Source organism: Electrophorus electricus, chromosome 3, assembly GCF_013358815.1.
Source record: "Electrophorus electricus isolate fEleEle1 chromosome 3, fEleEle1.pri, whole genome shotgun sequence".
Lineage (NCBI taxonomy): Eukaryota > Metazoa > Chordata > Actinopteri > Gymnotiformes > Gymnotidae > Electrophorus > Electrophorus electricus.
This window is the reverse complement of record NC_049537.1, coordinates 29717892-29743099: the sequence shown is the minus strand read 5'-3', so window position 1 is coordinate 29743099 and position 25208 is coordinate 29717892. Positions and strand designations below refer to the sequence as shown.

The 25208-nt window shown below is 50.0% G+C and overlaps 1 protein-coding gene across 1 annotated transcript in view; it reads right to left on the bottom strand.

Annotated features, from left to right (window-relative positions):
* Positions 1-25178, bottom strand: part of scfd2 (sec1 family domain containing 2) — a 76954-nt gene extending 51776 nt beyond the window's left edge. Inside the window, exons 1-4 of the mRNA XM_027022626.2 lie at positions 24287-25178; positions 23940-24108; positions 15599-15726; positions 12149-12324 (exon numbers count right to left, since the gene is read on the bottom strand). Of these exons, the coding sequence (XP_026878427.2) occupies positions 12149-12324; positions 15599-15726; positions 23940-24108; positions 24287-25094 (1281 nt within the window). The 5' untranslated portion in view covers positions 25095-25178. The remainder of the gene's footprint in view (positions 1-12148; positions 12325-15598; positions 15727-23939; positions 24109-24286) is intronic.
* Positions 25179-25208: the final 30 nt, after the last annotated feature.

The window sequence follows — 25208 nt, the reverse complement described above, 5'->3', positions numbered from 1 at the left end:
TCACATGTTCCTCTCACACTGTTCAGTCTGCAGCGAGAAAGCATGGGGCGCGCGGCGAGAGGAAGTGTCCTCACGCAGGTTCTCCTCCACGTTCCCATCAGCCCCAGAAACATGACCATACAAAGCGAACGTGCAGACAACGATTAGGGAAACACAGGTGTCCGCTGTCCACCCGAGCAAGGCAAGGGCGGGACACAGAGACAGAGAGGGACAATCCTTTGCCTCTGGATAGGCCACACCGATAACGAGGTGTGTGCGGCTGTTGGAGTGATCAGGGCACTATTAATATGCCCTGGTATGTATATGTGTACACCTGAACACCTGATACCTGACTGCAAGACAAGTTCAACATTTGGTTGCCCTAAAAAGCAGTCTGCTTGGACACACACACACACACCCCGATACAGTGCACACAAACACAAACTCTTGGGAAAAGGCTAGGGGTAAATTTACAGTGGTTGACTTAGCGTTCAAGGTCGTTATTTCTCTCAGCCAGATTCTTCACGTTCCTCTGGAATACGCCAGCAAGGCCAAAGAGATCAGGGGCACAAAGAGACTTGATGGAAGAATGAAAGAGGAGAAGAGAAGGCCCCGCCTCCAGCCCCTCCCCACTGTCCTGCGGGCCCCACCCCCAACGGAAGCCTTCGGCAAGCCATCAGTGTCCTGTGCAGAACGGGAATGTCCCAGTTCACAGCAGGCGCGTTCCTTCAGAGGGCTGACCAGAGCGCGCGTGTGGCACACCTTGCATGCATCGTTACCACGCAGCTGCACGCAGCCGAGCCGCTGATGCCCTGATAAGCGAAGAGAGAGACGGAAAAAACAACAGCAGCTCAAAGAAAAACAACAAAAAACCAAAAACCCCACCGACTGAAAACAATGCTCAGATCAGCCACGGCTGTAAAAAGACCTCCGAAGACGCTGTGAGCTCGCTAATCAGAGGACGTGGACAAGGTAGCAGGCAGCAACACAACCAGACAGGTTCTCCCAGACCAGCTGGCGTGGGCGCCAGTCACCAGCTCCAGTTACCTAACGAACCTGTATTGTCAACACACGCAAATGCCATTATCTCTAATTACCCACAAAGCCCATTACACACTGTAAAGCTAATATTAGCATACCTCTAGACTATAATTATGGCATTGAAAATGGCGTCCAATTATATTCCCACTGAAACAGGAATTATCGTTATGCTTCTTTGCATAACAGAGGGAAACTGCAATTGTTCTAGTAATTGCGATGCTCTTGGGATCCGCGTCATTACTGCACAAGGTTAGGGAAAAGAAAGTGACTGGCTACTGCCATCCCGCACTGCCGCAGGAGGAGCGATTAATCCAGACCAACGTCATATAATCACCCAGTCAGGCCAAATTTACACAGTCCGATTCAGAGAGAGGTTAACTGAGAGTGCGGCACCCACGCCTCCTCTCGTGCTCCCATCCAATCAGACGAGGCTGCCAGACTCCGCCCGGCGCATGCATACTAGCTGTCTCAAACAGGAAATGAACTCCAGATGGACCTCTAGAGGGAGCTGAGCCCTGCTGAGAGAGAGAGTGTGTGTGTGTGTGTGTGTGTGTGTGTAGTTTGGCACTAACCAAAGCCAGGCGCCTTGCCCTGCACAATGGAGCCCTTCTCTGGTCCTCAGGGCAATGGGGACTCAGGGGTACAAATGAGGGGGCAGCCATTTTAGGAGAGGGAACCTGACTGATGTAGGTGTGTGAGAGATAGAGAGTGAGAGAGAGAGAGAGAGAGAGAGTGAGAGAGAGAGAGAGAGAGAGAGTGAGTGAGAGAGTGTGTCTACTTTAGGGTCTTTTATGACTTGGACATGGAATTGTGAAAACCAAAAGATGGGTCTGGGTGCTTTGGCTGAGACTGGCTTACTACTAGCCAAAATGTAAACAGACTACAAAATATTAATGTGATGTCTGAAATTCATGTTGAACGTATGCACACGCACGCAACTTTGGAAAAATGGACAAGGAGACCATTAGAGTGGTGAAATTTTAAATAAATATCAGTGCAGTGCACACAAAAGGACATGCAGACACACACACACACACACACACACACTAATTCCACTTTAAAATAGGAGTAATTCTTCAGGATCCCATTGTTTGCAATAACCTACATTTCAGGAAAGTGCTGTCAGAGTGACAAACTGACCTCCATCATTTGATGCTTCGCTCGTCTCATGGAGGAGAGCGTATAAACAACTGAACTAAAACACCACAAGTGCGCGCATGCACACACAGCGCATGGTGAAAGCTTGATGTACTCTGGCCTTTGTGCTGGTCCTGACTTCTGTACTCCGCCCCACGGCTGTGCGGTTTTTGCATACAGTGTGTCAGTGAGAGAGAGAGAGAAGCAAACGGGTCCCTTCATGTTGCTCCTTTTTCCAGCCAGACACAGAGCCGACTCCGTTTCTATAGGAGACAGTCATACAGATGTCAGTCATACAGATGTAAGACACGCCGTGTCTACAGAGGAAGGGCTCAGGTGCTCTGCCACACACACACACACACACACACACACACCATCCACCCAGATCATTCTTACAAAAACAATCGCCTCTCGTTGAAGTACGAAGCCTGTTCCGCTGCCCCCGATCCTCCAAACAGCTGTGTTCTCCTGCGATACATCCCTGGTCCCCTTGACTGTCTGCACATCACGTTCTGCAGAATGTCACTTCAAAAAAGACAAAAGCACTAGGCGTTTCTGCAGTGACCCTGACACGGACCCTAGTCCAGGTAGATGGGTCGCGTCTCACTCGTCAGATGTCAGACCGTGCGCGAACCCTACTGATCTACACCTGGAGAACCGCTTCCCTGACACTCACCTGCACACCCACCCACGGTACATAAATTATGAGGACATCTGGAGTGTGTGTGTGGAGGACCGCAAAAGCTACCCGAGCTCATCCAGGAGGTCCAGCACGGCCCTCTCTGTGCCTCAGGATGCCTCACTGTTGGCATGACACCGGACTCATGGTAGCACTCACCTTTTCTTCTCCGGACAATCATTTGTCCAGATGTCCCAAACAGCCCGTCCCAAAAATCCTTATACTTTCTGTAGAATGTCAGTCTGTCCCGGATGTTTTTCTTGGAGAGAAGTGGCTTCTTTGCTGGAGCCGTCCCCTCTTTACGAGACGTTCCTGGGCACCCTGAAACCTTCTTCACTGCAACTGAACGTCTCTCCTTGAATTTCTGGATGATTCGATAATTGGTTGATTTAGGTGCTATCTTACAAGCAGCAATGTCCTTGCCTGTGAAGCCCTATTGATGCGATACAATGATGATTACGTGTTTCCTCTGCAGTAACCATGGTTAACAGAAGAAAACTTCAAGCACCGCCACCCTTTTAAAGCACGTTTAAAGTCAGCTCTTCTGATATCAGCTGCCTTGTCCTTGTTAACACTTTCTCCTGAGCTAATGAGAAGATCAATGAAATGATGTTAGCAGGCTATTTTGTGGCAGGGCTGAAATGCAGTAATGTTTGTGATCAAGTTGATTTTCATGGCAAGGAATGACTTTGCAATTAATTAATGTCTTGACAATCTAGAATTAATGCAAACTGCCACTATAAAAACTGAAGCAGCAAACTTTGTGCTAGTCTCAAAACTTTTGGCCACGACTGTACACACACACACACACACACACACACACACACACACACACACACACACACACACAAACAGAAGACGCTGCTGACCCAAAGGTGGCACAGGAGTCTCCCTCCAGAACTCCACACGCTACCATTCCACACCCGTCCTGATGAGGACAAACGTTTACATTTTCATTCAAAATCTCCTAAAACGTCTGGCAAAAATAAAGGCAGGAATAAAAGCACAGAAGCCAGCAGCACATTCTTAAGTAGAACCGTCTCTGCACGATCCTGTCTGACACTCTCGTTATGACTGATCTAACGTGTGTATGCCTGCGTCTGTGCCACTAATGTGGTGTTTGTAAGCTGTGACAGATTATGGTCTCGTTTACCAAAATAAGAGCAAGCAAACAAGCGCCTCCAAACCCTGAGGCAGCGCGCGCACACACACGCGCGCACACACACACACACACACGCGCGCACACACGCATGCACGCGCACACACACACACACGCACAATTAAGTTTACATCTTAGTCAAGTCAAATTTTTTTCTTGTTAAATGTCTTGTTAAAATTTCCTAAATTTAAAACTAATGTAACTCTTCTGGGTTATAAAGGAAACACTTTTATTAGTAATGAAGTACTTAAACACTATGAATATGTACTCACACAGAACATTAATACTGGCATTAGATGAGCCATGTCTGCAACTTGTGAGGAGTTGGTTAGCATGATGTTTACCAGGCATCACAGAAATAATGTGTTAATGTATCTGTGTGTAAGAGGGAGGTTAACTTACACACAGAAATAACTGCGCTCAGACAGAACTTGAAAAGGGGTGTGAAAAGACAACGACATAATAATTATTGACAGACTCAAACACTGAAATGCACCTAACCAAACACTGCTCTTTTAAAACACACATGCAGATGTGTGCGCGCGCACACACACACAAATGTGCAAGGGTTAAACTTTGACATCTGATTCTAGTTTTTGCATTGGACACATGCACAGGGAGGGGTGACTCAGTGAGGCAGTGAGTCAGCGAGCCCGTGTGTGTGTATATATGAGTAAGGCATGAAGAGAAGGGTGATTTTCAAAATAAGAGTATTTGCATCCAGCAACACACTTAAAGGATCAGGACCAAGAACCGCAGAGAACTGTGGGAGAACCGCAGAGAACTGTGGGAGAACCGCGGAGGAAGTAAAAACCTCGGAGAAATCCACAACATTTCAGACACTGGACAAGATGTCTCAGCTTCTTGGATGTCAATCAGGATTATTTACCAAACCGTACATGTCTGAATTAATTCCATGAACCAGAAAGTTCTACACTCCACTATTTTTATATATTGTTTCTGGTAATAAAAATTCTTAATTAGACACTAGCTGTAGTGGCAATGCTTAACTGTAGAGGGCAGTGGTGCACCACACAGGCTACTATTACCCTTCTCCTGAGGTATGTGGAAGTGTGTAAGCAAGCAAGCATGTTTGCACTGCACATTAAGTAATAAGAATTTACAAATCACAGAAGGCATCACTGAATAATTCACAGGAGAAGACTACAGGCCATGTTTTATTGCAAAGTAAACACTGGAGTACATAACCCGGGTGTTCATCTGTGTGTGCGCGCGCGCACACACACACACACACACACACACACACGTGTGTCTGTGAGAAAGTTGTTTGCCATATTCCAACTCATCAAGGCAAAGGCAACTGTACAGCTGTTTACACATCAACAGGCTTAGTCAGGTATATACAGGAAATTGCTAAAGATTATAAAAGCCTAACCCTAGGTTCAAAGCACCACCACATACTGTCACACTTTGAGCCAAACACACACACACTCTTCCGTCTTGGTCTCAGGACCAAAGGTTCTGATGTGAATCACGATATTAAAAAGGTTTCCTGCAGTAGATTTCAGGTTTTGGAGACACTGTCTGCAGGGCAATGACTAGGACAAGGTTGTGTGATGACTCCAGAGAGAGAGAGAGAGAGAGAGAGAGAGAGAGGGAGAGAGAGAGAGAGAGAGAGGGAGAGAGAGAGAGAGGGGGAGAGAGAGAGAGAGAGAGAGAGAGAGAGAGGGGGAGAGAGAGAGAGAGAGGGGGAGAGAGAGAAAAGAATGAGATGCGAGAACAAAAGGAAAGCAGGATGAGAGCATTTTACAAAAAGAGAGGATACAACATAAAGACAGCCTCCTAGTGTGGCGTGGGTGTGTCTGACTTAAGCTCCACCCACACTGTGCAGCTGCACTGAGTAACTGCCTGACCGAGTCCTCATATTTACCACCGACTTAGCCATGATGATGTTATGATAACATACACCAGGATTCACAGCGACCTGACATGAACGCAAATCCCACACACACACACAGAAATCGCTGGAGCGATATGCAAGCTAACACAGACTGGGGCGCAGTGTCCGCTGCATTACTGGAAGTCTTCTCCTGGGCTGGAGACCAGAGCAGCCATCAGGCCCAGCCTCCCCTCCATGCCATGACCTCTCACCTCATACCTCATCACATCCCAAAGACGACACGCACACCGTTCTGAGGGACGGTGCACTAAACATGGCACGGGTTGGAAAAATTCAGTAGTCCTGAATTTGGGAAGTTCAGCTTGAAGCTTCAAGAGAAATTTATTGGTATGGATGTAGGTGTGTGTGTGTGTGGGGGGGGGGGGCAGCAAAGAGAAAGTGTGGAGGGGAGAAGTGTGACTGACAGACAAGTGAAACTGCTGTAGGAAGCCTCATTGTATGAGAGGCACTTTCACACACCAGGGTCAGAGAAGCTCAGGAACCCCAGCTGTTCTGCTCAAAGACACGTAAACACACACACACACACACACACACACACACGGTAATCAGCCTGGCGGGGAGGGTGGGGTCTTGCTGCCATGACGACAGGATAACTGTTGTTCTGAGATAGCATTACCAAGCAGAACAAGGTGAACACCGTGGAGCTCTAATCAGATGTCTAGCCCTCCACCTGCCCCACCCCTCCCCAACACCACTAAGCAGCTCTATCTCTCTCTGGTGTTCTCTTATGAGTTTGTAATGTGAAGAATTAAGCTGTATTAACTTAATTAACCCCGTTTTACTCTCTCTGTTTGCATGTTTGTGTGTGTGGTGCAGCGTCAGGGGTTTACACGGACAGATCCTCCCAGCCCACACACACACACACACACACACACACACACACACACACAAATATCTAGTTTTCTTGTCAGGTCCACACCCTGATGAAATGATCCCCGCAAAAACACTGTGTGTGTGTGTGTGTGTGTGTGTGTGTGTACCCTACATGATCTCCAGAGTCAGAACTACCAGAGTCACTCTTTACGGTGAGGGTGTAAAGACATTCATTTCTAGTCATTTATGAGGGCAAGAGGAAAGACAGCACCTAAACCCAGCCTAAACCTGACCTAAACCCAGCCTAAACCTGACCTAAACCCAGCCTAAACCTGACCTAAACCCAGTTTAAACCCAGCCTAAACCTGATCTAAACCCAGTTTAAACCCAGCCTAAACCCAGTTTAAACCAAGCCTAAACCTGATCTAAACCCAGTTTAAACCCAGCCTAAACCTGATCTAAACCCAGTTTAAACCCAGCCTAAACCTGACCTAAACACAGCCTAAACCTGGTGTAAACCAAACTAAGCCCTGTCTCAACCCTACAGCGACATCACAGTCCATCAGCATACACGCTGTGATTCATGTCCCAACTGGCGAGCTGCACGGACGTCGGACATCTCTGCTCCACCTGGAGTTGGTCACGCACTGCGTTTACACAAGGGTTTGTTTATTTACTGTTATACAAGAGTAGGACAGAGAACAGATTAACAAACACCATGGAGAAGTGAAGAAAGGGTGATGGGATCTGGTACCAGTACTGCACAGGTTCCTACACGAATGGCAGGTACTGGACCGAACCGTAGTGCAGACCTCAGCATCTCAGTTTGATGCCACTTAAACGGACAGTTTGTTAAATAAGTCATTTACGGAATACGGCACCCAGTCCAACGGCTAGCGTCGCTAACAAACACTGGATATCACAAACACCAGTAACAGACTTTGTAAACAAGTTACAAATGTTTGTAAACAAGTTAAAACATTTGTGACCATGAATTTACGAAGGCTAGTTAAGTTGGTGTTCACATCCAGTGTTTGTTGTCGTTTAGGTACAGCCGCCGAGTTAGCACCAGTATCCCAAACAATGCCCCAACCTGGAGGAGAGAGAGAGAGGGGGGGGGGGGGGGAGAGAACGAATCAACTAACAAACACCAGGGGCAGAAGAACAGGGGGAAAATTTAAACACTTCCAGAGACCAGCACATAGCCTGAGGTCAGCATACCCCCTCTATGCTTCAGTATCAGTTACTCTGTGTGTGTGTGTGTGTGTGTGTGAGAGAGAGAGGGGAGAGGGGGTTGAATCTGATTTCCTTCTTGCGAAACAAGTGGCTCCAAGCACAGATGTAAACAAGAGTTGTGAGTGCAGGGCAGAGACATTAAAGCAGGTTCACGTCACTGCAAACCCAGAACTGTGACCACTGAGGAGAACAGCAGACGCCATATGACCATCACACACGCACGCACGCACATCCACCTATCAGAAGGTAACAAGGCTGCAGGCACCTCTGGCCTGAGGTGGTTAAGTGGTGGGGCAAGTAGGCCTACCTGCCTGGCCCTGTTCTGGAGCAGCGCGTGTGTGTGAGTGTGTGTCACACCGTGTGCTGGCGCCTGACCACAGAGCGCCCGTTAAAACCCGACGCCACAAGACCCACGAGTGCGTGATCGAAAACATTCAGGACGCCAAAGGACCACGTGTCACCCCGACACGTGCCCCTCAATGAGCTGCAGACTAACGAGGCACACAGAGATCCATTGAACGTGCACACACACACACTATAGATGCACACATAGTGCCAAATTCACTATATAGAAGGCACAGTGATCCAATTCACCAGTCTGCACCCTCCACATACCATCATGTGTGCAGACACAGATCCCACACACGCAGTCACACACAGACAGTCACACAGTGATTACTGCTTCTCTACAAACCCTTATTCTGGGCAGGTGATGGTCATGCTGTGATGTGAGTGCTACACAAGTACAAGGCTGCCTCACACACACACACCTTCCAAAGAAATGGAAGGAACCTTGAACCTCACCAACACACCAGACATGAAGAAACACTTACAAACAGTTGCCCCCCTCAACAACCACAGCCTCCCCCTACACAAACAGAGCTCAACTAATCCATTACCTACACAACATACATCAGCACAGTTAAAAACACTGCAATCCTTAAACCAAATCACATCATCATGTCCTCACACACACACACACACACACACACGATAGAACCCCAAAAACAGTCGCTTAGCTTTAATAAACACAGCTGTTTCACTGCCCAAAGTTCCAACAGATCTGTACTGGGATGTAACATATATTGGTTTGTATATGAGTAGGAAAATGGGTTTTTTTGTGTTTGTGTGTGTGTGTGTGCGCGTGCGCGAATGCTTATCTGTGAGTGTTTGTCTGTGAGATAGCAGAGCTTCCTGTGAGGAGTAAACTGGTTGCTGTGTGTAATTTCCGGCAGTAATCTATGAGGCCTAAACACAGGAAAATAGTCTGAGTAAATAAGTCATGTCTCTCTTGCGCGCGCGCACACACACACACACACACACACACACACACACACACACACACACACACACACACACACACACACACACACACTCCCAGATTGCAGCAGGGGTTTTGGCCAAGATTCCGACTCAAAGCTTTGACTCGTCTCATCAGAGGTCTTTGGAGCTCCTCTCCAGCAGAGAGTTCCCGTCTGTATGGGGCTCCAGAGATGAGATTGGAGCGGAGGTAGCTACAGACGCGGTGGAAGTCGACCCTTAGTCACGCGCCGCTGTGTAGGCAGGGAAGAAGGAGGGACAGACAGCCAGATACAGAAATAGAAAGAACACGAGGACACAGGAGACATTTATAGGAGCAGGGAGACAGAGGAAGACAGAGACCCTACCCCCTATAGAGAGTGGGAGACACAGAGTGAGACCTAGTGAGATGGAGAGTGTGTGTGTGAGAAAGAGACAAAGATTGAGAGAGAGACTGTGAGAGGGAGAGAGAGGAAGGGATAAATCAAGGTAGAATGAGGGAGGGATAGATTGAGAGAGAGAGAGAGAGAGAGAGAGAGAGGGGAGCAGGACTTAGGGTAATGGTGAGGACGGTCAGACTGGGTCACAGGAAGACTGGGTGTTTGGACAGACGGTCAAAACTGGACACACACACACACACATACACTCACACACACACACACACACACACACACACACACACACACACACACACACACACACACACACACACACACACACACATCACTTGTCTTTCCCTCCCGTATGGCCTTGAAGTGATGAGTAGTTAACAAATGCGATGAATACAGTTTGTATTTTGTTTGTGCACGTGTGTGTGTGTTTCCAGTCAGATATTGTCCAGGCAGAAGGGAAGGCTGCAGACACACAGGAGGGGGCCTGACCCCAGGGTGGGTTAAGGGTTCAGGGGTTAAAGGTCATTTGCAATTACAGTGTGTGTGCGTTATTGACAGCATGGAGTCACTACAGTCATGTAACTGTGTGTTTGTGTGTGAAATCAACAGAGACACACAGACTGACAGGGACATACAGACTGCCACAAAGACCCACAGACAGCAGTAAAGACATACAGACAACAATTGAGACACACAGGCTGCAGACGATACAGGCCAGACATACAAAGGCAGACAGACAGACAAGACTGACAGACAACAGAGGATCAGAAGATGAGCTCAAGGTCTTCATTGGTAATCCCAGACGTTTGACATGTTTGAAGAACAAGGCAGAATAAATCCCCCTCAGATCAACTGGGGCTAAAGGTTAAAAAGTTAGCGTCCTGCTCAGGACTGCAGTCTTAAACAAACACTGTGCACTCTCATGTCACCCAGTCCCTCCCTTCACGTCCAGCTACAGTCCAGAACACTGGGCTCCCAGTGGACCCAGTGGAGTCCAGTCTACACGTCTCCGGTATAAATGTCTGTTTTTAGTTGCGTTACACAGCACTGCTCAGAGGTGTCCAAGATCTGCAGATATTATGTCTGAGTGGGAGTCCGTTCAGGCGGAACGACTATCGCTTGAGTAAACTCAAAAACAACTTAAGTGCGTGTTTTGACTGTCGTTTTGGAATGAATGCATACAAACACAGACCGTGACCTCACGGTGCGCGCAGAGTGTTTAAAACAGAAAAGCCCACAGGTGGGCGCTGCTCCAGGCACATGGCATCTCGTCTCAGTCAGAATGCACGCGCCTCAGCACACGCTTACAGATTCAAACTGCTCAGTGGTTTTCATTTTTTCCATGCCGATTTAGAGTTGCAAAGAAAATGAAACAATAACGTGGAAAGCACCGGTTCACACACACCAAGTGTGTGTGTCCCACAGCAACCCAAGACTCTTCAGCAGAGGGGTGTGGCTTCTGAAGAGTAAACCTCTCCGGTGCCTGCATACGTGGGGTTCAGCTCGGCAGTCCGGCTCGGAAGTCTGGCCCAAGAGCATGGCTTAGGACTCTGGAGTCTGGTCTGGGAGTCCGGTTCAGAAGTGCGGTTCTGATCCAGCCTGCTCTGCCATGTTTTCCTTGATTGCCTTTAGAGGAGCAGGCCTGGTGTGTGTGTCTGTAATATCACTGTGAATACCTCTGGTTCCTGGAAAAATAGCTCTCTTCCAATCTTTCCAGGAAATCTCTCTCGCCTCTCCTTTCATGTCCTCTCAGCTGGACTTGTCTTTTTTTGGTCAGTGTCCTTCCTCCTGATTCTGTCTCTCCCACTGTCTTCTAATGATCCCACCTTACTGTGGCCAGCATGCTTGACCTCTGGTCTTACTCTCACACACCCACCCCTGGACAGGCCTTGGTTAAGACATTTCCCGTACACCTCTCTGCGCACGTTGCTAAACACACTCACGCACTCTTAAACAAGCTATCACAGGGCTCTAAACAGATAGCGTAGGAAGGGTGTGTGTTTGTGTGCGTGCGCGTGTGCAGACGTTTACAGAATCCCTCAGTGTTGGGCTGTATTTTGTTTACTTGTGGCTGTGGTGATGGTGCTCTTTCTGATGATGTTTACTGAAGGATCTCTCTCCCTCGCCCTCTGCACCTGCACACGGGGCTGGACTCTTTTTTTTTTTTTGCTGTGGACCGAGTGAAGCATTTCAGCTCCACTTAAGCCCATGGTCAGAAGCCAAACCTCCCCTGGAAGGCGTTGCAGAGGTGTGTGCGCTCCTGGGCTCTTAACCAAACCCAGTACACCGCCACCACACACCCTATGAAGTTACAGAACACATGTTGCGTTACACACACACAGATGCGAATGACTTAGTACCAGGGCGCATTGATGTGTTTACCTAAATCTGTGGCATGGGTAGGAACACAATGGGAGTGATGAAATGTTTCAGCCAACCGGGTCGAGGGAAGCGCATGATTGACAGGTGCCTGAGCGACGCGATTGGCCCACCTGTAGGAGGAGCTTCTCGAAGGCGAGGCGGGCATCCCAGCGTGCGAGGCCGGCGGGGCGGAGGGTCTGGGCAGTGGCCAGGCCCAGCTGTAGGACCCCACAGTGACTCTGCAGTGCCCCCCAGCTGCCACGAAACAACTGCGCGTAAGAGGAGAGCTGCTCCGATGTCACCCGCCCTGGAGGCGGAGCAAGCAGAGAGAGAGAGAGAGAGAGAGAGAGAGAGAGAGACAGAGAGACAGAGAGAGAGAGAGAGAGACAGAGAGACAGAGAGAGAGAGAGAGAGAGATGTTGTCTAGTACTGCATCTTCAAAGAAGTCTGGACACTAAATTATACTTATCACTTAATTATGACTTAATTAGATCAGGGATGACACCCCCCCCCGAACTCAGAAAATGCATGCACACAAACTCTGTACACACACCCTAATGAGATCACTGCTGTAGTAATTACTACAGATCACATAACCCTGCATGATAACCCTGGACAATGTTTGGTCCTGTAATATTTGCGTGCACGCATGTGTGTGTGTATTATCAGTAAGACAGGAGAGGAGAGTGCTGTGTGGAATCCAGGTACCTCACCATTAGCCTGTTTTACTGGGTCCCAGAGCACCCATAATGACCAATACTCCACTATAGGGCAGGCTTAATGGAACCCATGCTCTGGTAACCCTCTGGTTCCATCTGGTGAGTGTGTGTGTACACACACACACACACACACACACACACACACACACACACACACACACACACACACACACACACACACACGTGCCCACTCCCTACAGAAGTGTGTGTACTTGTGTACAAGTGAGTGTGAGACCCAAGACCCTGAGAACACAACTGTGTGCGCATGCTTGTTTGAGCCAGTGTATCGGTTAATCTGCATGTACAGTCTGTAGGAACTATCGAGAGAATAGCCAGATATATACACCGCTCAACAACCCCCTCAGACTCAGTATGTACACACACACACACACACACACACACACACACACACACACACACACACACACACACACACACACACACACACACACACACTTCTTTGTAGCCCAAGGGTCTACAGAGACACAGGAGGAAGGGTATTGTGGGAAGGGGGTTCTGATTACCCTAAGCAGTCCACGGCTGGCGGGGGTGTGTGGGGGTCATATTAACATCCCATAAAGCTGCTTCAACAGACTGATGCTCTCAACCAGCAGCAGATGAGGGAGGATTTCCTGTGGGCCTTTATGACCATTATTTACTTTAGTGTGTGTATGTGTGTGTGTCAGCATGTAAAAATCGTGGCGAAATCTTTGTGGAGAAGTCAGGGAGGAGACTGTCAGGGTCAGGGAGGCAGACTAACGTCACTCGCTCACTCAGACGCCTGCAAAGATCTAAACCCGTGAAACGTAGCCGCTTTCAACACAGTGCATGTGCTATATAGCCACAAACAAACAAACACTGGGGGAGGGAGAGGTGACCCTCTCCTAAAAGATCAAGTCTAAGTCTCCTGCTGCAGGCTTTGGGGAGAGGGGGAACAGTGCGGAAGAGAGGGAGAGAGAGAGAGAGAGAGAGAGGGAGAGAAAGGGAGAGAGAGAGAGAGAGAGAGGGAAAGAGAGAGAGAGAGAGAGAGAGGGAAAGAGAGAGAGAGAGAGAGAGAGAGAGAATTTAGAACCCCACTCCCCAAAGTGGGGGGGGGGGGGGGGATAATCATTTATCCACAAATGTACCAGATCCAGAACACATGCTCCCTATCACACAAGTACACAAGACACCACGAGTCAGTCATCTGAGTTTACAGAGCTGATTCCTTCCATGCAGAACAGCACACCACATCACATCCCACACCACACCACACCAAACTCCACACACCACAGCGCACTACATCCCATACAACCCAAATCACACCACACCCTTCAGCACACAGGCTGAATCACGTCTGTACGAGACCTTCCAGGAGGCTGATACCAGTCCAGTGCAAAAGGGAACTTTGGGGCTCGCAAAGCACTCTGGGTAATATGACTGTATTCAGTACTCATGTCCAGTCAGAACAGGGCCAAATAATAATCCAAAAAGCCTTCAGCTACTGTGTGTGCGGTCATTTCTAATTCTAGGCCTACTTTGGAAACTACTGATTCCAAAAGCCCATTTTGTCTATAACTGACTGTCAGTGAGCACATGTGGACGCAAAGCAATCTGGGATCTGTAGTCCGCTACATGAACTGGTGGCACTGTGTACATGTCAGTGGTGTTTTAAAGAGAGACAGGAAGTGGAAGCCAGAGAAATCCTGCACAAGAGAGGACCACAGTGAAGCCTGCCAGCTCTACAACCCACGAGCGTGGCACGTGTGGTCCGGGACAGGACGGGCTGATGTGAACACACACCAGTAGCGCAGAGTGTGTGTGCGCGCATAATGAATATCAGAAGTAAATTAGGAAGCTGAAGTCTAATGATCTGACCTCTTGGGGGTAAGGGTTTCTGATTTTGGTGAGTTGACAAATTAAATTCAAATGTCAACTTCGAAGTAGATGGCAGGGAGAAGTCTTAACCACAGAACTACCACACACACACACACACACACGAGGACTTTACATCCATACATGCATGTCCTCAATCACACCACCTACAACACAGCGTCCACGTCTACCTACACCATGCAAACCTCCCACACTCTACCCGGACACTGTGTATGTGTGTGTGTGTGTGTGTGTGTGTGTGTGCGAGCATGCGCGTGTGTGTGTGTGTGTGTGTGTGTGTGTGTGTGTGTGTGTGTGTGCGTGCGTGCACACATGTGGTTCACATTTCCTCTGCAGCCATATGCGCTTTTGCATATGATTAATTCCCAGTGACATCTGCTGGGGGCGCTGTGGGCCTGCGGGTCCATCCCCCTCCACACCTCCACACCTCTTACTTTTCACCCGTGTTCTCCTATACCCCTCTCTCTCTCTCTCTCTCTCTCTGGTTTTAAAAACTTTAAAAAAAAAACTGGATGATAAATCAGCTTTAACACAAACCATTTATGAGCACGGTCATCCATTTAGACCGGAACTGATAGCATGTGTGTGTTTGTGTGGCAACGGACGTAATTACGTACGTACGTACGTGTACACACACACACACACACACACACACACACACACGTGTGTGTACACAATTATGTTTGTACACATATGTGTGTACATGGGTGTGTGTTTGTGCGTGCGCGTGTGCTATCTGGACCTCGTTAGGTTGTCACGCGCTGGTGGTGGTTGAGCCCACACTAATGAACCCTAAACTGTGAGCCGTTTCTGTGCCCTGGTGCATTCTGGGTTGGCGTTCCTTAACGCCATCGGAAGGCTGTCTGTCAGTTAGGAGAAACAGGCAGTGTGTGTGTGTGTGAGAAAATGCACACACGCGCGCGCACACACACACGTACCATTGGGTCTGTCCTGACCCAATGGGTGCATCTGGGGGCGTGGCCTTACCTAGGTTTATCTTGAATGGCAGGTTTTCCTTGCTGGCAGCTTCAACCAGGTGCCTCCTCACCTCCATCACGGCCTCCTTCTGCTTAGCAACCAGCATCGTCTCCCACAGCAACCGTGCCGTGGCCGACCTGTAGAGCACAGATCGTGAAAGGCAATTGCGGGTCAACAAGGGTCACTAATGACTGACTGCGCCCTGCACCTGGAATTCATATCGTCCCACTGCAGAACAGAGTATGAACCTGAAGGGGGCTGGGCCTTTACAAGCCCCGCCTACTCCTGACACCAGGGCAATGTGATTTATAAATGCCCAGTAACAGGAAGACCAGTTCCAGTTTGGCTTGCACCACTGGAGCAAAGCACATGTCAGCCAGCCACCCGTTCCTAGTGTGGCCACAGACCTGCTCAGAGGTCTTCACTGTCTTCAGATGTGGTTATGGACATTCTATAACGTTAGTGGCTACATGCCTCCAAATCATCTTATAACCCCTGCGGAAAGAAGAAAAGTCCCCTGGTAGCTTAGCCAGTCAGCAGCTTCTCCTCAAACTTAGTTCAGTCAACAAACAAACATTTTCATCGTCGTATAGTCTTAGGCTCCATTTTGTGTTTTAACCTGTGTCTGTTTGTGTGTGTGTACCAGTTTCCTGAGTAGACAGAGGTAGGAAAGGGTCAGTGTAAATCTGACAAACTGTCGATGGAAATCCAAGCTACTTAAACTGAGTAGTAATTTATTACCTTAGAGGAACACCTGATCAGTAAATCAACACGCAGCATGAAAAAAACTCAGAACTCAAATACGTCCAAACTGAACACAGCGTGTGACACGTGATAATCTAGCAGCAGCCGGACCACTGGTCATAAACCAGTCCAAGGTCAAAGGTCAAGTCATCCCCAGAACATTTTGCCTGTAGGACGGTGGGGGGGGGGGGGGGGGGTCGTCATACATCTGTATGTGTGTGAAGGACAAAGGTTATGGTCAATCCAACTGGAACTAGCTGCTGAGTGGAGGGATATGGGTCGTACTCAGTCTGACTCAACTGTGTTGTAGGAACTAGCTGCTGAGTGGAGGGATATGGGTCGTACTCAGTCTGACTCAACTGTGCTACAGAACTAGCTGCTGAGTGGAGGGATATGGGTCGTACTCAGTCTGACTCAACTGTGTTGTAGGAACTAGCTGCTGAGTGGAGGGATATGGGTCGTACTCAGTCTGACAACTGTGCTGCAGAACTGGCTGCTGAGTGGAGGGATATGGGTCGTACTCAGTCTGACTCAACTGTGCTACAGAACTAGCTGCTGAGTGGAGGGATATGGGTCGTACTCAGTCTGACTCAACTGTGCTGTAGGAACTAGCTGCTGAGTGGAGGGATATGGGTCGTACTCAGTCTGACTCAACTGTGTTGTAGGAACTAGCTGCTGAGTGGAGGGATATGGGTCATACTCAGTCTGACTCAACGGTGCTGCAGAACTAGCTGCTGAGTGGAGGGATATGGGTCGTACTCAGTCTGACTCAACTGTGTTGCAGGAACTAGCTACTGAGTGGAGGGATATGGGTCGTACTCAGTCTGACAACTGTGTTGCAGAACTAGCTGCTGCGTGGAGGGATATGGGTCGTACTCAGTCTGACAACTGTGTTGTAGGAACTAGCTGCTGCGTGGAGGGATATGGGTCGTACTCAGTCTGACTCAACTGTGCTGCAGAACTAGCTGCTGAGTGGAGGGATATGGGTCGTACTCAGTCTGACAACTGTGCTGCAGAACTAGCTACTGAGTGGAGGGATATGGGTCGTACTCAGTCTGACTCAACTGTGTTGTAGGAACTAGCTGCTGCGTGGAGGGATATGGGTCGTACTCAGTCTGACTCAACTGTGTTGTAGGAACTAGCTGCTGAGTGGAGGGATATAGGTCGTACTCAGTCTGACTCAACTCTGTTGTAGGAACTAGCTGCTGAGTGGAGGGATATGGGTCGTACTCAGTCTGATAACTGTGCTGCAGAACTAGCTGCTCTGTCCAGCTTCATCAGTGTGTGCTACATGAGCTCCGTTCACCAAACACACAGCATTATCACAGTACATAATAGTCAGTCATCAGTCTCCCTCACTGCCTTTCTGCCTCACTCGTACAGTCCTTCCCAACTGCCCTCTGTGTGTGTGTGTGTGTGTGTGTGTGTGTGTTGAAGTACAGCCTGTCATGTAACAGAGTTCACACTTGGTTGGAGAAAGGAGTGACAGCACATAAACTGCCTGTTCAACGCAAGCGTGTGTGTGTTTAAAAGAGATGGAGGGAGTGCGTGAGAGAGACAAAAGAGTTAGTTAGAGAGAACTGAAGAAAAGAATCAGAAAGTGACAAACGCAAAATGCGAGCTAGAGCAGGGAGGAGGCTGTGGTTCAGGGAGAACTAAACGAGAGGGAGGAGAGGAGAGAGAGTGGGAGTGAACCAGAGGGCAGAGCAGGAGAGCGAGACAAGAAAACAACGGCCCACGAGGAGGGCGAGGGTGGGGGGCGTCTCACCGACACACAGCTCAAACATTAACTCCCCCCCAACCGTTGCCATGTGCTCAATCTCAGCTGTAATGTGTTCCAGACACGGCCCTGGCAGCGTCCGAGAGCCCCCGACCCGCCGAGTGCCATCACTCCCCTGAAACAGGGCTGAGCGCAGGGAAGGACGACCAAGGCCGCCGGGTCGGCCCCGTCCTGCGTGGGCACCAGGGTCCGACATGGAGCACGGGCCCAAAAGGCAGAACCAGACGGCCGGCAGAAACGAGGAAAAAGAGACTAAAGATCCCAGCATGACCAGCAAGGTGGCGCTGTGGCAGGCGCAGTAACCATGACGACGCACACGATGTGTTAAACGGGACTGGAGAGTTTAAAAGAACATGCAAAAATGATAACCAAGCGCAACACTGAAACGCAAACTCAAATACAACAAATCTCTCACGCAAAAGTATGAGACACGGTCTCACACACACACACACACACACACACACACACACACACACACACACACACACACACACACACACACACACACACACACACACATATATATATATATATCTACCCCTTCCAGCCCAGTCTACAATACTGCACGCACTCTTTGGTGCGTGGGCTGATGTATGTTTATGAGTGCAAGTAACACGGACAGCCGCGCCGTGCCGAGGTATGTCACACACACACACACACACACACACACACGGCCTGCGTGGTTGAGATGCCGGAGTGAAGACTGAACCCTGGCTGTGTGTGTGTGTGTGGGGCTATTCCTGGAAAGTGAGTGGTCCAGATGTAGTGTAGTGGAGATGCAGTATGGTTCCAATTTAGCCCCAAGCCTCCCCCTGATTACCCCATCCCCACTTCTTCCCCTGCCCCCTGTTCTCTCCTGCAGTTTTCCCCAGGGCTGCACAGTTCATCCAGGGGGGTAAGTCAGCATATATATATGTGTGTGTGTGTGTGTGTGTGTGCGGCGGGGGGGTGGGGGGGGGGCGCTTGTAGTTAACGGCTGACCTGGGGAGGGCACTGTTGCCTCAGAACAGAGAAAATGTTTTATTATTGAGCCAAATATTTCCACTCTTTTCTTATTTTCTTGATTTTGTCCATCACCCATGTTTGTGTGAGAGAGAGAAGATGTGGGGGCAGGAAGAGAGTTGTTCCTGGAAATTTATGACACAACCACTAAGAATGAGAGTTGACCTGGCTAAATACTCTTTAAAACCATTAAACGTCCAGGCAAACACACACACACAGCTGCAGTGTAACCATAGGTTCATTCACAAATACAATTATATGCTTAATAATGGCCTGGCTTGGATGGAAATCATGTTTAAAGTTTGCTTGCCTGTGTGTGTCTGCGACCGTGTGTGCGCACAGATGTGTGTGCGCACTCCCTGTGGTGCACAGGCAGGTTACACAGGACTGCAGAAGAGTGTGTGCCAAACTAGAGCCGCAGTACCAACTAGGAAGCATATCTGCTGGTTTCAGCGGTGTTTGGGCAGGGCAGGCACTGAGAGGCTCTGAAACTGCAGACATACTTACCAGTTATCTACATTCAGACCCAGGCAATATCACAAGAGCCACTTCTAATCACACACACGTTTTACTTATGTGGAGCAAGCCAAGACACCTGACCACAGAGAGCCTGTGTGTGTGAGAATAACCCAATTGTGAAAGACCCTTCACCTTTAGAAGCCAGAGGTCATCTCTTCACTCGCTCTTATTTTTCACTACCTCTCCTTTCTCCTCATCACAAATCCTCTCATCTGTTGTTCATTTTGGTTCATTAGAAACTCGCTGACCAACAGACAACCCCCAAACAGAGACCTGTTCAGCTGAGTCCTGCACCCACATGTCCAGACAAGGCTGAACACTCGTGAGCTGACGCACACTTACCGCAGGCACACTGGGAAGCTATCAGGGGGTTTAATGTTACACGTCTGGGGCAGTAGATCTCGTAAACTCATTATCAACAACCCCCCCCGATCAATGTGGCAACGGTCCTCGTTATATGGCTAAGACAGTACACGTGCATGCGTATGTGCGCGTGTGTGATGAAGGCTAGGAGCTGCAGCCGTACCCGGCCTCAAACCCCAGTCTTTCTGACATTTCTGTCCATCGCCACTTTCCCATCATTCCTTTCTTCCTGTGCACGATCACAACGGCGCTACGGTCACGGCGAGTTCACACCCCCTGGGGCAGTGACTCCACCTGCTCCAGAAGGAAACCTCCTAACCCCCTTTCCCACTCTGACAGCGTGTGGTCACGAGAGCTGGGCCATCTCCGCCACACGACCCACGATCACACACACAAAGCGAAGAGGCGGGACTTAAGGGGACCCATAAATCCCCGGACCCTCGGCCTGCTGCAGCATTTGGGCTGTGACCAGGCTCCTGTGCCACTGCAAGGTTTGTCCACACTCAGAAACTCTGCAGAAACGCAGAAGCCTTGGGGGGGGGGGGGGGGGGGGGGGGGGGGGGTTGAGGATGAGAAGGGGTTCTTCACGCCACAGTGCTTTTTACTTCACCCTGTTAAGAACAATTCTTCCTCCAGCACTTTGACACACACGTGCTCTCTCTCTCTCTCTCTCTCTCTCTCACACACACACACTTTAACCTTGTGTCTTGGCTGTGCTCCAGGGTCTCTGAAGTGCAAAGTTTGAGGACTGTCAGCAGAGGTGAAGGAGACACAGAGGGATAGAAGGCTGGAACCACACACACACACACACACACACACACACACACCTTGGTGTGCAGTGCTGACTGAGGGAGACATGGAGTAGGACATCCACAGCCAAGAACAACACATTACACCAGACTGGCACAGCCGTACCTGACTGCACGCACGCACACACACCCACGCAACCACACCTGCCCAAACACCACACTCTGAAAATGACCCTGAACACACTCATGCACTCATACTGGGCCACACAGATGCCAGCCTTCACGCTCTCGTCTTCACGCCGCTCACTGGAAGCTGAACCACCCATGAAGCATTGCCAGTCTGCCAGCGTGTGGCTAACCCTGCAGGGCCAGGTTGGCACGCCCCACAGCCCGGTGGGTAATGTGGGAGGTCTGCTCAGAGAGAACCCTACCCAATGACCACCTAGAGCCCTGGGAAAACACCTCCCACCCCTGCACCCGTTACACAGGGAAATAGCACAAGAACCAGCGCAGAGTCTCACACACACACACACACGCTATTAGCCGAAAATAAAACCCTTTCACAAACAGTATAGCGGACTTATAGTATATATAGAATAGCACAAAATAGCAAAGGATCATGGGCAGGGCCACCACTAACCATATAAAGGTTGGGGGTAATAAAATTGTCAACACTGCAATGGAGACGGTTCTTAGTCTCTGGTGCAGACACAGGGAATGTGTCTTTACAAGACAGATCACACCAAGAATTTTTACCAAGCGGTCAGATCAGCAGTCTGCTCCATAAAACAAAGGAACAGAGCTCTGAAGAGCAGTACAATAACAACTGAAGCCTGTCAGAAAGCATCAGGACTGAGAGAAACACACACGAGCCTCCCTGCTGAACTCAGGCTAAAGTTGAGTGTGGCTCCCACTGTACTGGGTGGAGACAGACTGGTTCTCCTCTACAGATCCTCCCCCTGAGAGAGCGAGAGCGAGAGCGAGCGAGAGTTTCCCTACTGAGACCAAATGAGAGGCAGCAGGAGGAGAGGAACAGATGACATGCCTTAGTGTGGATGAACCCAACACACACACACAACCTCTCACAAAGTTATAATACACTCAAACATGCTCTTGCATTTGTGACCCTAAGAGTGAGTGAAATCACAGCACAAGGCAACATAAAGGTGAACCGTGTATGTGTGTTTGATAAGAATGGACACACCCTCACGGGTGCAGCACACAAACACACACACACAAACACTCTCACACTTTACTGTGGCTACCATGTGTGTAAGCACTCTGGTGATCTGTTCAGGGCCTACGTACTGGCCCGCCACAGCCTTGTGCACTACACGCATGCGGCCTTTCTACTCTGTGCTGTGACTCTGATGAAGATGTAGTGCTGTTACTGACCGTGTGCGTGTGTGCGTGCGTGTGTGTGCGCGCAGATTAGTTTCCCGAGCCAGTCCCCGGAACACACACACACACACACACACACACACACGTTTGGCTCTAACCACCTCCCAGCAAACCTACCCCAGGTGTTCACTGATCCTACTGGTTTGATTCAGGTGTGTTGGTACAAAAGCACCTGGACCTGATGGATATTGGGGTAAATGAACCAGTGTCCAGGACACCAACAGCAGGACGTGCTGCAAAGAGGCCAAATGTGACGACGTTCATTTGTGATCAAATGTGATCATTCAACTCATATTTGCAATCGACATTTACATTTGACCTTTTTTAGCAGACGCTCTTAGCCAGAGCGAGTTTGTGCAAGATGGAAATTCGTAGTCTGTATCCACATCATCAACCTGGAACGACTGGGCTGGTGTGGAAGGTGCCCGTCTTCAGAATACAGCAGTCTGGCCTAAAAGCTGCTCCTCGGTGGTGGTTATTCTGACCACCTCCCTTGAGGTGCTCCTGACACCCCACACGATCCCTGTCCTCCCATAAGCCCCCACGCATCGAGGTGTGCTCCGACAACCTCTTTTATAGCAAAGACATAATGGCAGAAATGCCGTTGCCAGAGCAACCCTCAGTCTGAGGAAATGATCCACGGGACTGGAATGCCGTCATGCCGTTTGGGATCAGACCATAATGGAACAGCCTTTTATGTCAGCTCTTATCATGTAAATACGCTAAAACACGATCTGGACCAATTGCTGTGTCCGATGTGGTGCCCCCCCCAGTCAAAAGATGTTAAGGATTAATCACATAAAAAGAAGTGAGAACCTTCAAAACATGTTTTCACAATGCCAGCACTAACGTGTCACGCTAGAAATGTGCACCAAGCAGGACTAACAACACTTGTGGAAAGACTGACACTATTCCCACTCAGGCAATGGCAACAACCTCTCAGCCCCGTTAAGCCGCCACAGAAAACAAGCAAACAAGACCCAAACCATGGCCCAGAGGAGTGCCAGAGTCACCACAGGATATGCCATCAGCAAGGCAACGCAGGCAATTATTCTAATACAAACACGCTGGATTTATGATGACCACTGCAGGTGTGGGCCATGCACTGCGGGCTGCGTATGTGAGTGACAGTCTGCCAAAACTCACACTGGGAATTTCCGTGGTTTCTCAAAACCTCAAAAACCACATTTCTGTCATTTTCTAAATTGCTTCCTTTGTTGAGAAGTGCTCAAAACTGCTCATGGCAGCTAGGTGAAGTGGTCGGTGCAATACGTCTAAACATACTTATTTAAGTCTCCATCCCTAAAAGGCCAAAGCTACTGCTTCGTATGGACTCATTCGGAAGGCCACTGGGGCTAGAGAGAATGCCCATTTGGGACTGGAGCCAGGGTTCCTTCCTGTGTGTGGGAAACTCGCTTCAAAGGAGGCAGGAATGATGGAGAGGGCCAAACACTACCCCAACACCTCCTACGTTTACAGGATCTTAGAAAGCACCGTGCATCGGTCAGTCGCGTGCTCGTTCCCCTGCTGGCTGGAGATTTTCTTTGTGGGCTTTCCAGCAAATGTTGCAGTGTAAAAAACAAACAAACAAACGAACAATAATTTTTAAAAAGGCGCTCTTAACTGGAGGCCCCCAGCTGCATGCTTGGTCCAACTTTCAACGTGGTTCCGGCTCTGAACCGCTCTGGTTAAACTTGCACCTGTGCAGGTTAGTTATTCAGTGCTACACCTGCTCTGATTGGCCACGCCCCCTGACCTTGCATACAGTTCGCACCAGCGTCGATGCCCTTACTGATTCTGTGCCAGGCATCCGGGCGCCAGTGTGCCCTGCACCGTGGGCGTGTGCTGCAGATGCGTGAGTCCCACCATGTCCACCTGAACGTCAGTCACGTGACCTGGCAGCTGAGGCAAGACAGACAGGATCTTCTCGACCAGGTTGTCACCATGGTGACCCACAGCTCCTGGGGGGGAGAGAGGCACCGAAGAGTTAGAACAATATGGAATAAACTGACAGACTGGCAAGAGGATTACTGGGACCTAAAAAGCACACGTAATGTTAATTTCATTGATGGCCAGTCTAAAGCGAGGCAGCTGGAGCAGCACTTCACAGAACGTGCCGCGGCCTTGGCAGACGTGCACCTGTCAGGTCCAGGGTTCTGTCAATGAAGACTACTGATGCTTTGTGGACTGCGGCTTTCCTCCCGGCTTTGGCCTGGCTGGCCAGCTCGCCTGCGATCATACGGCTCATCGGCCCGACGGCGAAGCTCTCCTCGCGCGTACCAGACAGCTCAAACAGGGCGTTCAGCGCGGACGCCAGGGCCTTGACTTTGACCTGCAGCGCGAGAGGCAGCGCGTGCACGTCCACGTCCATCGGGCGCCCGTGCCGTCTCTTCTCCGGCCGGTTCCCGTCGATGGACCTGAGGTCGGTTTCCAGCAGGGGAAACAGATCCGCGAATGAAGGTACAAGGAGCAGTTGAGGGGACAGCTGGGCGAAGACCACGGGCACGTGCACAACCTCCGCGGTGCAGCTCGCGTCCCCCATCCACTCGCGCAGTCGCTCCTCGAACTGCTGAAAGACGGGGCTCCCGTCAAGCTCGGCGGTGACCCCGCCGGCGAGGAGGTGCAGCGAGTGAGGCATGGCCGTGACCACGACGCAGCACCGGAAACGACTGAGGGAGACCACATCTTTAATGACGTCCGCCGTCCTCCCCTTTAGGAGCGTGCTGACCACGAACAGCGCGCGCGGCTCGTCTTCTGCACCGGCTTCGAAGCTGGAGAGCTGCTTGACGTTGCGCGCCCCAGCCTCGAGCAGGCGCGAGACGCCCCCGCTCCAATGGAGGCTCTCCGCGCAGGGATCGTCCATGAACACCACCGCGTGCCTGCCCCTGCGCAGCACCTCCTCCCACAGGCGCGCGGGGAAGCGCGCGGCGCCGGCGCTCGGCGGCATCGTGCGGAGAGGGCGAGAAAGGTCCGCGTGGAGGGGAAACCTGCGCAGCCTTCACGAGCACTTCGCTCCAAAACAAACATGCGAGGCTCCTGAAGGTGACGTGGCGACACGGTC